Source organism: Sapajus apella, unplaced genomic scaffold (assembly GCF_009761245.1).
Source record: "Sapajus apella isolate SASKATOON/1434 unplaced genomic scaffold, GSC_monkey_1.0 scaffold21, whole genome shotgun sequence".
NCBI classification, from domain to species: Eukaryota; Metazoa; Chordata; class Mammalia; order Primates; family Cebidae; genus Sapajus; species Sapajus apella.
The window spans coordinates 7,972,952-7,986,793 of record NW_022436961.1 but is presented as its reverse complement, the minus strand read 5'-3'; the positions used below and the strand labels follow the sequence as shown (position 1 = coordinate 7,986,793).

At 38.9% G+C, this 13,842-nt stretch overlaps 1 protein-coding gene across 9 annotated transcripts in view; it reads left to right on the top strand.

The window, feature by feature from the left end:
• Positions 1–13,842, top strand: part of UNC5D (unc-5 netrin receptor D) — a 559,433-nt gene that overhangs the window by 440,007 nt on the left and 105,584 nt on the right. For 5 of the 9 annotated variants that reach the window (XM_032288254.1, XM_032288255.1, XM_032288256.1 and 2 more), the window contains exons 5-7: positions 8,531–8,711; positions 9,564–9,731; positions 11,521–11,685. In XM_032288254.1, the coding sequence (XP_032144145.1) occupies positions 8,531–8,711; positions 9,564–9,731; positions 11,521–11,685 (514 nt within the window). The remainder of the gene's footprint in view (positions 1–8,530; positions 8,712–9,563; positions 9,732–11,520; positions 11,686–13,842) is intronic. The other 4 variants (XM_032288260.1, XM_032288261.1, XM_032288258.1 and 1 more) reach the window with 1 other exon arrangement.

The window sequence follows — 13,842 nt, the reverse complement described above, 5'->3', positions numbered from 1 at the left end:
ACATCTCACTCGTGAATATATTTTGTTTAGTCCTCATAATATATTTTGTAATATATGGGCCATCATGTAAGAATAAAAAAATATTACATTGAAATAAACATATCTGGCTTTTCAAGAAAAGTTATGTACCAAACGTAATGTTTTCAATTCATGTAATTTTTTTTTATTATATTGAAGTAGAGACCTGGCCACACTGTGCTTGTGTTATTTCATGGCAATGATAATCTGACCCTAACTAGTGGCTACACTTTTACACAGGTCTTGCAGTCTACATTTTGCCACAGTCATCACTTTCCTATAATTACTGATGCTAAAACTAAATACTCTATAAATTAAAGACCACTGTGACATGTGAAAAGCAAAAGAGATTATTAAGCAAAAATGAGTTCCTTGTCATTTTCACTGCACTATCATTTAAAAACATACCCATGCCTCTGTCTAAAAAGAAGACAGAAAATGCCACATTTTTTAAGAAAAATGAGTGTGAGCTCATTCCTCTGTGGAAATGAAGAACGGTCCCTTGTCTTTAATATGCAAGCAATGCACGTGGAGGTCTCATAGCCAGCACCAGTTCACTAATTTATGTTGCCTCCCTGGCCCCCAGGAACAGTTTAGTTTGTAACTGCTGGTGTAGAGGATTTTTTTCCTATTTTATTTATTAAACTGTTCTACATTAGGAGCACTTAGCTCATCAAAAATGTTTTAAAGTTTCTCTAAGTGACAAAAGCATAAATCCAATTGCAATTTGTCACTTTTATAAGCCCAGAAAATACCAAACTGATTTCCTCATAAAGATCCTGCCATCAGTTAAATGGATAAACTATTAGGTTACGAATAAAAAACAGTTCCACAGTTAAGTGTCTACTACTGTGTTGATTGTTTATAGATATAATTGGATTGATGGACCCCAGTCATAACACCATAAACATCAAGTACACCAGCATATACATATATGCTGATATGCTGGGGCCTGTATATATGTAAAAAGTTATTTGATTTCCATGAGAAATCCATGAGAGCAGGTTTCCACGAAAGGGTGCATATATGTGTGTGTGTGTATATGTGTGTGTCTGTGTGCATATGTGTATATATGTGTGTATATGTGTATATATAGTTACACACCTATGAGACCTCATTTATCATATATATGTATATGTGTGTGTGTGTGTGTGTATATATATATATATATATTTTTTTTTTTTTTTTTTTGATATGGAGTCTTGCTCCGTTGCCCAGGCTAGAATGCAGTGGCACAATTTCGGTTCACTGCAACCTCCGCCTCTGGGTTCAAGCAATTCTCTGCCTCAGCCTCCCTAGTAGCTGGGATTATAGACTCCTGCCACCATGCACAGCTACGTTTTTTTGTTTTTTTTGTTTTTGTTTTTTTTTTAATTTTTAATAGACACGGAGTTTCACCATCTTGGCCAGGCTGGTCTTGAACTCCTGACCTCGTGATCCACCCACCTTGGCCTCCCAAAGTAATGGGATTATAGGCATGAGCCACCACGCCTGGCTTATCCTATACATATTCTTAAAATTCTGATTTTGGAAGACCCAGAAGCAGATTATGGTATATGTCCATAGGGCCTGTGAGTGATTAGGGGTAGACCGTAGGCAGGGTCAGCTCATATGACAGTACAGGTTGTGCACCAAGCATCTCTAGCGAGCATCGTTTACATAGACAAGGGAGGATGTGAATCATCTCTTCCAGAGCTGTGCAAACAGTAGGCCTGGCATGACCAAGTTTATGCATCTTAGGATCCCTCACGTCTGCAGCTCAAAGACCTCACTTCTGCATCAGTCATAGTATCTTCCGTTTTATAATCCTCGTTTTCATTCTGGGTTTCAGATAAGCTTTGAATTGGAAAAACATTCTGTAGCTAAATATAAACTTGAAAACCACTGTGCTACATAATAAGTAAAAGATTTTTTAAAAGCTAATTTGTTTTTAGATTATGAAAGATTTTACCTTGAATTTGCTGTAATTAGCTACCAGAAAAAAAAAAAAAACAAAAAAAAAAACTATTACCCCAGTTAAGACTTCTATAAACACTGCATTCTCTTCCAGTGTTTACTTTAAGCATATATATGTTTATGATTGTTTTTGTTTTATACATTTACGATAATACACATAATTTTATCTATTGACTCTTTCATGTATTATGAGCACTTTTTTGTGTTTTTACTAGTTGAAACCAGAACCTTTAATGTTTACATAATATTAATTAACAGATGATTTTAGCCCCCCTCCCCCCCAAAAAAGCTTCATTATTTGACATGTACCTATGGCATGCTTTTTCTCTTTCTTCCTTTCATCCTCTTTTTTCCTTTTTTCTCTTTATTTCTCTCTTTCTTCTATCAAAAATAATTTATTGTTGTTAAATTTTCACTTGCACCCTTAATATTTTCTTTTGGTAAATTCCTAAACCTATAATGATAAGTACAAATGATATACCTATCTTTAAGACTATCAAATGGAACCAGACACTGTGATTCATGCCAGTAATGCCAGCACTTTATGAGGCCGAGGTAGATTGCTTGAGCCCAAGAGTTCAAGACCAGCCTGAGCAACGTAGTGAAATCCTGACTCTACAAAAAATAAAAATAAAATTAACCGAGTGTGGAGGTGTGCCTGTAGTCCCAGCTAGTCAGGAGGCTGAGGTGGGAGGGTTGCTTGAGCCTGGGAGGGCAAGACTATAGTGAGCTATGATTGCACTGCTGTGATCCAGGAGTCTCAAAAAAGGAAAAAAGGACTAGCAAATGGAGGTAAGCATTAGGAAAAAAATCAAAGCAGGAAGGGAGGAAGGAGAGTGGCTTACTATTTTTGAAAGGGTTATTAGGTAAGGCCACTGTGAGGAAATAACAGTTGACCTGCGATTTAAATGCAAAGTGGGATTAAGCCATGGGACCACCTCTGGGAAAGTTGTTCAGGGCAGAGGAATCAGTGGGTATGAGGGCTCTGAGGCTGGAACTTGTTTTCAGCTTTCTATGGCAGCAAGGAGTACAGCAGGGCTTCGGCGTAGTGAGCTTGAGGCTCTGAGGCAGGTAACTGACAGGGGGCGCTAGACCCCACAGAAGGATTTTGTTAGCTAGGGGTAACAAATCTAAGTAAGATTCAGAGCCATTGAAGGATTTCAAGCTAGAAAGTGGCATGATCTTATCCCTTTGTAGAAAATCAGCTGTAGAGGCAAGAATAGAATGCACAGACAGACCAGTTTGTTAAGAAACCACCGCAAAATCCCACAAAAAAGATCATGGTAGGGCAGTGCCTTATTTCATTTTTTGTTGCTCATAACAAAATACCCAAAACAGGGTAATTTTTAAGGGAAAGAAATTTCTTACAGTTCTGGAGGCTGAGAAATCCAAGGTGGGGGAGCTGTGTCTGGTGAGAGCCTTCTTGCTGGTGGGGACTCTCTGCAGAGTCCAGAGGTGGCACAAGAAATGACATCACATGGCAATGGGGCTGAGCAGTCAAATGTTCCAGGTCATGTCTCTCATCTTCTTGTGAAGCCACCAGTTTCCCTCCCGTGATAACCCATTAATTCATTAATCCACTCATTCATTCATGAAGGGAGAGTCCTCATGATCTAATCACCTCTTTTTTTTTTTTCTTTTTTTTTTCCCCCATTTATTTTATTGCATTTTAGGTTTTGGGGTACATGTGAAGACCATGCAAAATTGTTGCATAGGAAAACACGTGGCAGTGTGATTTGCTGCCTTCCTCCCCATCACCTACATCTGGCATTTCTCCCCTTGCTGTCTCTCCCCAGCTTCCCAGCCCCCATCGTCCCTCCCCTATTTCCCCCCAACTGACCCCAGTGTGTAGTGCTCCCCTCCCTGTGTCCATGTGTTCTCATTGTTCAACACCCGCCTATGAGTGAGAACATGTGGTGTTTGATCTTCTGCTCTTCTGTCAGTTTGCTGAGAATGATGGTTTCCAGGTTCATCCATGTCCCTACAAAGGACCCAAACTCATCATTTTTGATGGCTGCATAATATTCCATGGTGTATATGTGCCACATTTTCCCTGTCCAGTCTATCGTCGATGGGCATTTGGGTTGGTTCCAGGTCTTTGCTATTGTAAACAGTGCTGTAATGAACATTCGTGTGCACGTGTCCTTATAGTAAAACGATTTGTAATCCTTTGGATACATACCCAGTAATGGGATTGCTGGGTCAAATGGAATTTCTATTTCTATGTCCTTGAGGAATCGCCACACTGTCTTCCACAATGGTTGAACTAATTTACACTCCCACCAACAGTGTAAAAGTGTTCCTATTTCTCCACATCCTCTCCAGCATCTGTTGTCTCCAGATTTTTTAATGATCGCCATTCTAACTGGTGTGAGATGGTATCTCAATGTAGTTTTGATTTGCATTTCTCTAATGACCAGTGATGATGAGCCAAATCAAGAACAAACTTCCATTCACAATTGCCACAAAGAGAATAAAATACCTAGGAATACAACTAACAGGGAATGTAAAGGACCTCTTCAAGGAGAACTACAAGCCACTGCTCAATGAAATAAGAGAGGACACAAACAGATGGAGAAACATTCCATGTTCATGGTTACGAAGAATCAGTATCGTGAAAATGGCCATACTGCCCAAAGTAATTTACAGATTCAATGCTATCCCCATCAAGCTACCAATGACCTTCTTCGCCGAACTGGAAAAAACCACCTTAAACTTCATATGGAACCAAAAGAGAGCCCACATAGCCAAGTCAATTCTAAGCAAAAAGAACAAAGCGGGGGGCATCACACCTCCAGACTTCAAACTATACTACAAGGCTACAGTAATCAAAACAGCATGGTACTGGTACCAAAACAGAGATATAGACCAATGGAACAGAACAGAGGTCTCAGAGGCAACACAACATATCTACAAGCACCTGATCTTTGACAAACCAGACAAAAACAAGCAATGGGGAAAGGATTCCCTGTTCAATAAATGGTGTTGGGAAAGCTGGCTAGCCATGTGCAGAAAGCAGAAACTGGACCCCTTCCTGACACCTTACACTAAAATTAACTCCAGATGGATTAAAGACTTAAACATAAGACCTAACACCATAAAAACCCTAGAAGAAACTCTAGGCAAAACCATTCAGGACGTAGGTGTAGGCAAGGACTTCATGACCAAAACACCAAAAGCATTGACAACAAAAGCCAAAATAGACAAATGGGACCTAATCAAACTCCACAGCTTCTGCACAGCAAAAGAAACAATCATTAGAGTGAATCGGCAACCAACAGATTGGGAAAAAATTTTTGCAGTTTACCCATCTGACAAAGGGCTGATATCCAAAACTTACAAAGAACTAAAACAGATTTACAAGAAAAAAACTAACAAGCCCATTCAAAAGTGGGCAAAGGATATGAACAGACACTTTACAAAAGAAGACATACGTGAGGCTAATCACCTCTTAAAGGCTCCATCTTGCAATCTGGCCACATTGGAGGTTAAATTTCAACATGAATTTTGGAGGGGACAAATATTCAGTCCATAGCGTGATATCAAACAATAGTTGAAATGTTCTCTGGTATGCACTCTCAACCAAAAACAAAATCACTAAAAAAAAACTCCATGTGTGTTTGAGAGAGAGATTTTGATCTTTGCCATTTTGGTAGGAAACATATTGCTCTAGCTTCTAACTTATTAATCATTAGACTTTATAGTTAGTGCTACAAAATATTTATTCAATTGTTTGTCATGTGTTTTGTGGACTTTTTTCATGTACTGTATATTCATCTTTATGCCAGATTTATTGGAATGAGTTTTTATTATCAACTTATTACGGCTTGAGAATTCATATTATTTTTACTCATACCATTCATATTAACCTTTTGTCTATCAAAATTGAGCCAAATATTTTCCTAGTTTATTGGCCTAGATTTTTCATGAAAGATTTTACTTTTCTTTAAGTTTTCAATTTGAGGTCAACCCTCTTCTTGATAGTTGTACCTTTAATTTTCCTCTGAGCCAAGATTCCTTTAGGACAGCTGTTCTTGATTTCCAGGTGCTAGGGCTCCTTTAGTTTCAGTCTTCAGGAGCACTGGCCACAGGGCTCTTTCTGGCTGTCTACCTGCTATGAATAATTTATTTATGGGTCAGTGCCAGACTTTCTCTACTTCCTGACCAAGTGTTGGAGGAGAAGTATGAAAGAAGAGGCCGGCTGAGCTGGGGACATAGGAGAAGTGCTTGTTAGATGCTACAAATAGCAAGTATACGGAATTAATCAGAAAGCAGGCAATTTCCCCCTGAATTTCTGACCTAGAAGGTGAAGCAAAAGTTCCCAGACCTGCTTTAAGCTGACCAGTTTCTTCCTTGCAGTGACATAGTAGTGATGAGAACTTAAAAGACCTAATTCCATTGACTTTACAGTAAGTGTTACACCCTAAAATCAACTGTTGAGGTAAGAATAGGAGCCACAGACAGACCAGTTAATAAGTTAGTTAAGAAGCCACTGTAAAAAAAATCCCAGAAAGCAGATCATGGCAGGATGGTGTCTTAGTTCACTTCTTGTTGCTCATAACAAAATACCCCAAACTCGGTAATTTTCAAGGGAAAGGAATTTATTTCTTATAATCATTGTTGTGAGACAATGTGACTCCCAACTATTATGTTTTGGTGAGAATGTGGATATACTTATTTCTATCTTACCAAGAAGAGACCATCTGGGTTTTGTTCACCTAGTTTTACCCAGCTCTCAGTACAATCTCTGACATTCAACAAACGTTTAGATATTTGTCAAATGAACAAATGGATGACTCTGAATTAAGCAATGGTAGTAGGGAATGGAAGACATTGTATCACAGGCTGGTAGTCAGATGTATTATAAAATTGGTTCTATTGCCCTCCTTGGTAAAAGAGAGCAGTGCTTTTTGGCTCTGATCATTGTTAGTACCTACACTTCCAGGTTGGTGCCATCAGGAACCTCAGGATTTGGTAGTAAGATTTGCTTTTTTAGTTCATTGTCTGGCACCAGTTGGCTCTGGCAGTTTTTCTTTGTTTTACTGTAGCTCTCAGATCTCTTCTTTGTGCTAGTTGGTATAATTTTCCTTCAAATTAACTTCTTCTAAAGTAAGTCTTGGATGGTGATGATTTGGGGTATTTAAGCTGTCATTCATGGGGTAGTACTTGGGGTAAGTATGGAAGGAAGGATCCTTATATGCTTTTCCCTGGTAAATAAATCCCTTTTTACAGAGACGAACAAATCATTATTAAACCAAATGATTATAGAACAGATGATACTTTTTATTGGTGATAAATTAGAATTCTTTAGACTTAAGAAATCAAATGAGGTATCTTATTCTAAAACCAGCTTTCAATGAGCATTTCATCAGTGTATGATGAAATGCCCCTGATGTGTATGCTTCTGTGTGGCTTCTCTTTGATGTCACCACTGCCATTGCTTTCTGTGATAAATTTCAGTTTTGATGCGTCTGTTACATTACTGTGTTTTCCCTATGCTGATAACTAGAGCTGAATGCCTGTTGTTAAACAAGAGATATGTCTAGTCCTACCAAGGAGCACTAGAGAGTAGGGAGGTTGCTTAGGTATGGAAGCAGAGAGTGAATAAGGAAATAACACAGTTAGATCAGAGGATACTGGCATGTGATGAAATAGAGGGGCTTAGGGTGGTATAGCTCCACTTGGAGTAAATTGAGGATCCAGGGAGCAGAAGGCATCCATCTGTGTCTTCCTTATGTGTTCAAGGAAAGAGAAGTTTGGACCAAGGATAAGACTAAGATAAAACTGGGAAGAATAAAATAGATTCTTCAGCATCTAGGAGAAAACACATTAGAAATGGGAATAGCCTATGCTCAGAGGATGGCGAAGGTGAGCTTCTCCAGAAGAGGGACTGGGCAGCTACCTAACTGTGTCAGCTATATAACCCCAGGCCTAAATGTCTCTCTGCTCGCTGGAGGAGTAACATAAATGATCACCAAATAGACTTATCTCAAAATCTACAGAGCACTGAGCTTTAAATTTAATTTATCTGCTTATGATTTCTCAAATCTTTATTACTATAGCCTTGGTACAATCTCAAACCTTTATTGAAACTTGTTTAAATTCAAGCATCTTGACTTAAAACCTTGTCTTATAATGTAATATCCTCTCAACACAAAATATAAGTTCTACATTTATATGTTGATTTTTCTGAGCTCTATTTTGGACCAATTATTGAAATATCATCATCATCATGAATGTTGTAATGAAATGAAATGGCCTAATTGCAGTCACCTCTTTTCTCTCCTCCACTACATTTTTAGAAAATGGGTCAAAGTCAGTGTAGGGTATTTGTGTTCTTTTCCTGCTTCCAGTTTATTAGCTTGAGTATCCATTTCCTGAATAAAACCAAATTCACTAAATAAAAGGAACAGGCTATGGAATAAAGAAACCAATCATTGCTCTTGCTCTATATTTTAGATACATCTCTCTCCCACACTCGAATCTGCTCACCTCGCAATTCCAGAAAAGAGTTCTGATTTTTTAGTGACTTGTAAACATTCTTTTCTTCCTGTAGGTGGAATGGCTGAAAAATGAGGAGCCCATTGACTCTGAACAAGACGAGAACATTGACACCAGGGCTGACCATAACCTGATCATCAGACAGGCACGGCTCTCAGACTCAGGAAATTACACCTGCATGGCAGCCAACATCGTGGCTAAGAGGAGAAGCCTGTCAGCCACTGTGGTGGTCTACGGTAAGACCAGCCCAAAGGCCAGGAATGGATAGGGAGGACAGAAAGCAGAGAGGTAGAGGGATGTGTGTTTTATTAAAACTTTGAACATAGAGAGCTGCAAAGACCTTGAGGCTCATTCACTGCAGTGCTCTATCCTGCCTCCCCCATCTGGCAGGTGAAAAAAATCACTGTTTCTATTAATGTGTTTGCTGTTCCATCCAATATTACACTTCCTTGTGACAGTCAGTGACATTTCCAATCTCTCTTTTAAAAATAAAAAGGTGTTTATTTTCTTCAGTTATGTTTATATTTGAAAAGAATTGAGATGGGCAACTTCTGCTTCCCATGCCTCTCAAACCCAACCCACACCCCAGTTTTTCCTAGACCTGCTGTCAGGTAGTCTCTCCCCTGGTATGTGAAATCCTCCAAAAACAAACAATACTATTTGCTGAATATCTCAGGCACTGTATAAAATAAGTTCCCAGCTATTTAAATAAAGGCATTCCCTTCCACAATAGAAGAGCCCTGGGATTTATTTTTGAAGCACTTAAAGTCATAGATATTCAAATGCTGATATTTTCTTCTTATACTCTGGATATTCAAGTGCTTTAGAGATTTATTGATCAGTTCTTTCTATTTCTTATAATTTCCCTGCAAGGCAAATTCTGTGTCCCTCCTCTATCAGATGAATAGGCTGAGGACTGGATGAGGTGACCCCACTGTTGTCTCATGATGGAGCAGCCAGTGGGGCTGCACAGCCTCTCAGTCCCTGGATGCCTGACTCACAGCACCTGGCACAGTGGCTTGCACATAGTAGGCAATCAGTAAAAACCTCTCTCCTTTTTTTCTCCCCTCCCCATTTTTCTCTCTCAGTGAATGGAGGCTGGTCTTCCTGGACAGAGTGGTCAGCCTGCAATGTTCGCTGTGGTAGAGGATGGCAGAAACGTTCCCGGACCTGCACCAACCCAGCTCCTCTCAATGGTGGGGCCTTTTGTGAGGGAATGTCAGTGCAGAAAATAACCTGCACTTCTCTTTGTCCTGGTGAGATATATGCAGATTCCCTTTTCCCTTCTGATCCACCAACACTATTAAGCTGGTGTGAAGCAATCAATGTTACCTTATTTTCCAAAGTCACCCTCTCCAAAGTTGTTAGCATAGAACCTTTATCCAAGGTGCGAATGTAGAGCTCATTGTCGCGGCAGGTACATGGGTGAAATACCTCTGTGCAGTGTTTTGGGGCATATTTTTAAATACTCAGATGACACTGAACATTCACCATCAATAAGCCAATTGCTATGAAATCTTGTTATACTGCCAGTGTTTGGTTGGGCTAAGCCATCCCCTTCTCTCCTTGGGTTCTCCCATCTTGTGGCCTATATTTGTATAATAGTTAGGAGGGATTAGATAAATTGTCTTAAAGCACAAAAGAATGGGTAACAAATGTGTGACTCTTTATCATTAGTTAATCATAACACTTTATGAGTTCTAGCTTTGTGTTGATTTATAAGACAATTGGTAGAAATTGGACACCATCACAGCAGTCTATGTTTTACATTTGGTCTATGCTTACCTTTCTTTCTGTAAAAAGAGATACTTCATTTACCAAGTATGGCTTTTATAAATTCCTTTGTCTCTTACTGGCTGTAACCCAATTTATACAACAAGAAATAGATGAGATGGAAGATGACTTTATGGAATGCATATCCTCCCACTGAGAAATAAATTGATCCTGGGTCTCACATGCACTACAGAACATTAACTCCAAGGACACTAGGTTAGGGACTCATGTCTTTATAATAAAATGGCAAATTTAGTTGCAATCAAAGTTAAGGTGGGACTCTTCCCAGCAGCATATTCTTGGAATTTCATTTTGGACTTATGTTCAATAAGCATTTATTGAGTGCTTACTATGTGCCAGGTACTGTGCAGGATACTTTTACATACATAATGTCTTTTACTCCTGTGTTGTGAGTTTTCTTATCCACAGTTGGCAGAGGTGGTAAAGTGAGGCTAAGTAACTCACCCAGGGTTGCCCAGGGGATAAGTTGACAGATCCAAGACAAGGACATAGATATTTTGCTTCAAGTTCAGTATTTTTTTTATATTACCCTATTCTTGACTAATTGCTTTCAATTAAAAAATTGCAGCATCTTAAATAACCCATATAAGCATGGTTGGACTATTCCTAGGAGGTAAAGGGCAATTGCCTCAGACATCTGCCATGATCTCTAGGGTTGCATTTTAGTGGAACTAAATTCAGTTTGTTCATTTCTACATACAGCAGCAGTCCATGACCCAAGAAATTCTATTTATATAAGTCCTGGTATCTTGAGGTTTGACTGACCTGTTTTAGTTTAATACTGTCAATATATTTGGGTTTAACTTTGTATTGTTTAGGGGCTGCTAGGGCTTAAAGATATTCATTCTACACTGTTCTAAATGATCAACCCCTAAGAAAGTGGCTGATTATCAGTGGTTACTGCACACAGTTTATCTGTCCACTTAAGATGTACTTGGGCACGAAAGAGTGGGAAAGAATGGGTCATGACAAATTTTTAGCAAAACCAGTGGTGCTGAAAATATGAATGCTTGCCTAAATTTAGTAATTGGTCTTATCCTGAAATAGCAAGAGTATTATACCACTGGTTTTGTAAGCCTGTCTCTTCGGGAAAGAAACCATAGAGAGAAGATAAGCAGATATATTTTTTTGTTTTTTGTTTGGTGGTTATTTCCTTAAAATCCAGCTCTAGAACAACAGCAGTCCTGGGGTGAGTCTCCTGACAGCTACTTGATTCATTCTAATGATGGTTTCTTTTGTTTCCCTTTGAAGTGGACGGGAGCTGGGAAGTGTGGAGCGAATGGTCCGTCTGCAGTCCAGAGTGTGAACATTTGCGGATCCGGGAGTGCACAGCACCAGCCCCGAGAAATGGGGGCAAATTCTGCGAAGGACTAAGCCAGGAATCCGAAAACTGCACAGATGGTCTTTGCATCCTAGGTAACACCTTTGGTTTAGCATCTTCAGTGTTTGTTCATAATATCAGTTATGCATCTCAAGAAAGGAAGCTACAGCCATTAATGTGGTTAAATGAGTTAGCAGAAAGCCAAGTTGCTAAGGGCAAAAAGAAATTAGGTAAAAAGTGCAGAAAGGCAGACAAATGCATTTTAATAGAGATAGTATAAATGCATATATTTTTTCACTGTGTATTCTGTAGATGTGTATAATTATTAATTTAATTCGATAGCATCTTAAGAGAAAATACTTAAGAAAATATTTTAGATTTTTAGAAGATATCATTTTTAATTTTGGTGAAATTCTGATACTGATCACTCCATGCTTATATTTCCCCCCAAGAATTTTGCAGCACAGTAAAGCATTTAATAAATCTTTAAAGACCATGGGTTCTGTGGCAGGGAACATGTGTTATGACTGTTATCTTAAAAATGATGGGGGAGGCCGAGCACGGTGGCTCACGCCTGTAATCTTAGCACTTTGGGAGGCTGAGGAAGGCAGATCACAAGGTCAGGAGTTTGAGACCAGCCTGGCCAATATGGTGAAACCTAGTCTCTACTAAAAATACAAAAAAAAAAAAAAAAAAAAAAAATTAGTTGGGTGTGGTGGTGCATGTGTATAATCCCAGCTACTCGGGAGGATGGGGCAAGAGAATTGCTTGAACCTGGGATGTGGAGGTTGCGGTGAGCTGAGATTGTGCCACTGCACTCCAGCCTGGGCAACACAGCAAGACTCCATCTCACATTTAAAAAAAAATAAAAAAAAAAAAAAAAAAAGATTGAGGAAAGGAGAGTGATACCTGAGGAAGTGGGTGGCTTTATATCGCATTGACCTGGCAGAGTAACAAGTAGAATGTTTGTTACCAAATTCTCAAGCCTTTGCTTTATTGCTGAGATTACATTATTACCATCACCAAGGGACTATCTGCCTGGGTTACAAGACATGGGAGGGTCAAGTAGAGTCAAAGAGAAATAGTTTTAATTTGGTTCTCTTCCTTATTTACTTTGTGATCTTTGGGCAAGTTGCTTAACCTCTTAACTTCTCTGACTATAATTACCAATTATGATACCCACATTTTAATATTATCAAGGCTAAATGAAAACATATTTGAATGTTGTATGGCACAGAGTAGGTACACAATTAATATGGATCTCTTCTTCACTCACCCACTCAGATGAGCCAAGGTGTATTGATTTTGCTGGGGTCTTTAAAAAACACAAGACTGAGCACTTATTTCTCTAGAACTGTTTGCCTTCTTGGAAAATTCCTTGGGAAATACCCAGGAAAAAATACTATAGCTTCCTAATTTGTGATCTGAGGGAGATGCGTCACCTTTGCTTTGGGAAGATGTCAGTATGGAGGAAATATCTATATTTTTATATTTTATTTTTATTTTTCTGCCTCCGTATGACTGAGTACCCTTGAAGGCAGGCACCTGCTACCTGTTGTCTTTTTAAACTAAATCTGTATGGTTCGTACATTGGTTAAAATGATTAGTACATTGAAAAGAGCACTTCCTGATAGCCTACACTGCCTTTACTTGCTAGCATAAGCACTGATTATCCTGCATGCATCAGATAAAATACAGGAGGTTGTAATGGAAGACCACCTACCCACTAGTTGTAGTTTGGGTATGCTCTCCAATAAATGCATACCAACCATTTGCCGCCTTCAAAAAGCCTACCTCCTTCCTAAACATAAGGAAATTGAACACAAGCTCAATAGAAGGATGTTTAAAGAAATGTGCTTCTCACCTCTCTTGAATACCACCAGATTTTTCTAAAACATACACTTGAGGTGTGACTGTTTTTATTTTGATTACAGGAAAATACAAACAGAACGCTTAGAAAACCACTCACATGTCACTAAAACTACACAGGGCCAATGTCCATAGGAAGAGTTGATTTAGTAAGCCAATGAACTGCCTAAAGTAACTGTATGTGCCTGGACTATGACCATGAGTGGCTTTAAGTAAAGAACTAAGCTTTTTGAATTTTACAAGTACATATACATCTGGTTAATTTTATGTGTCAACCTGACTGAGCCATGGATGCCTATGTTTTTAAGTTAGCATACTTGGGCTGTGAATTTCATGTCTTCTAAAGAACCATGAAGATATAACTATTTGGCTACTGGTTGTAT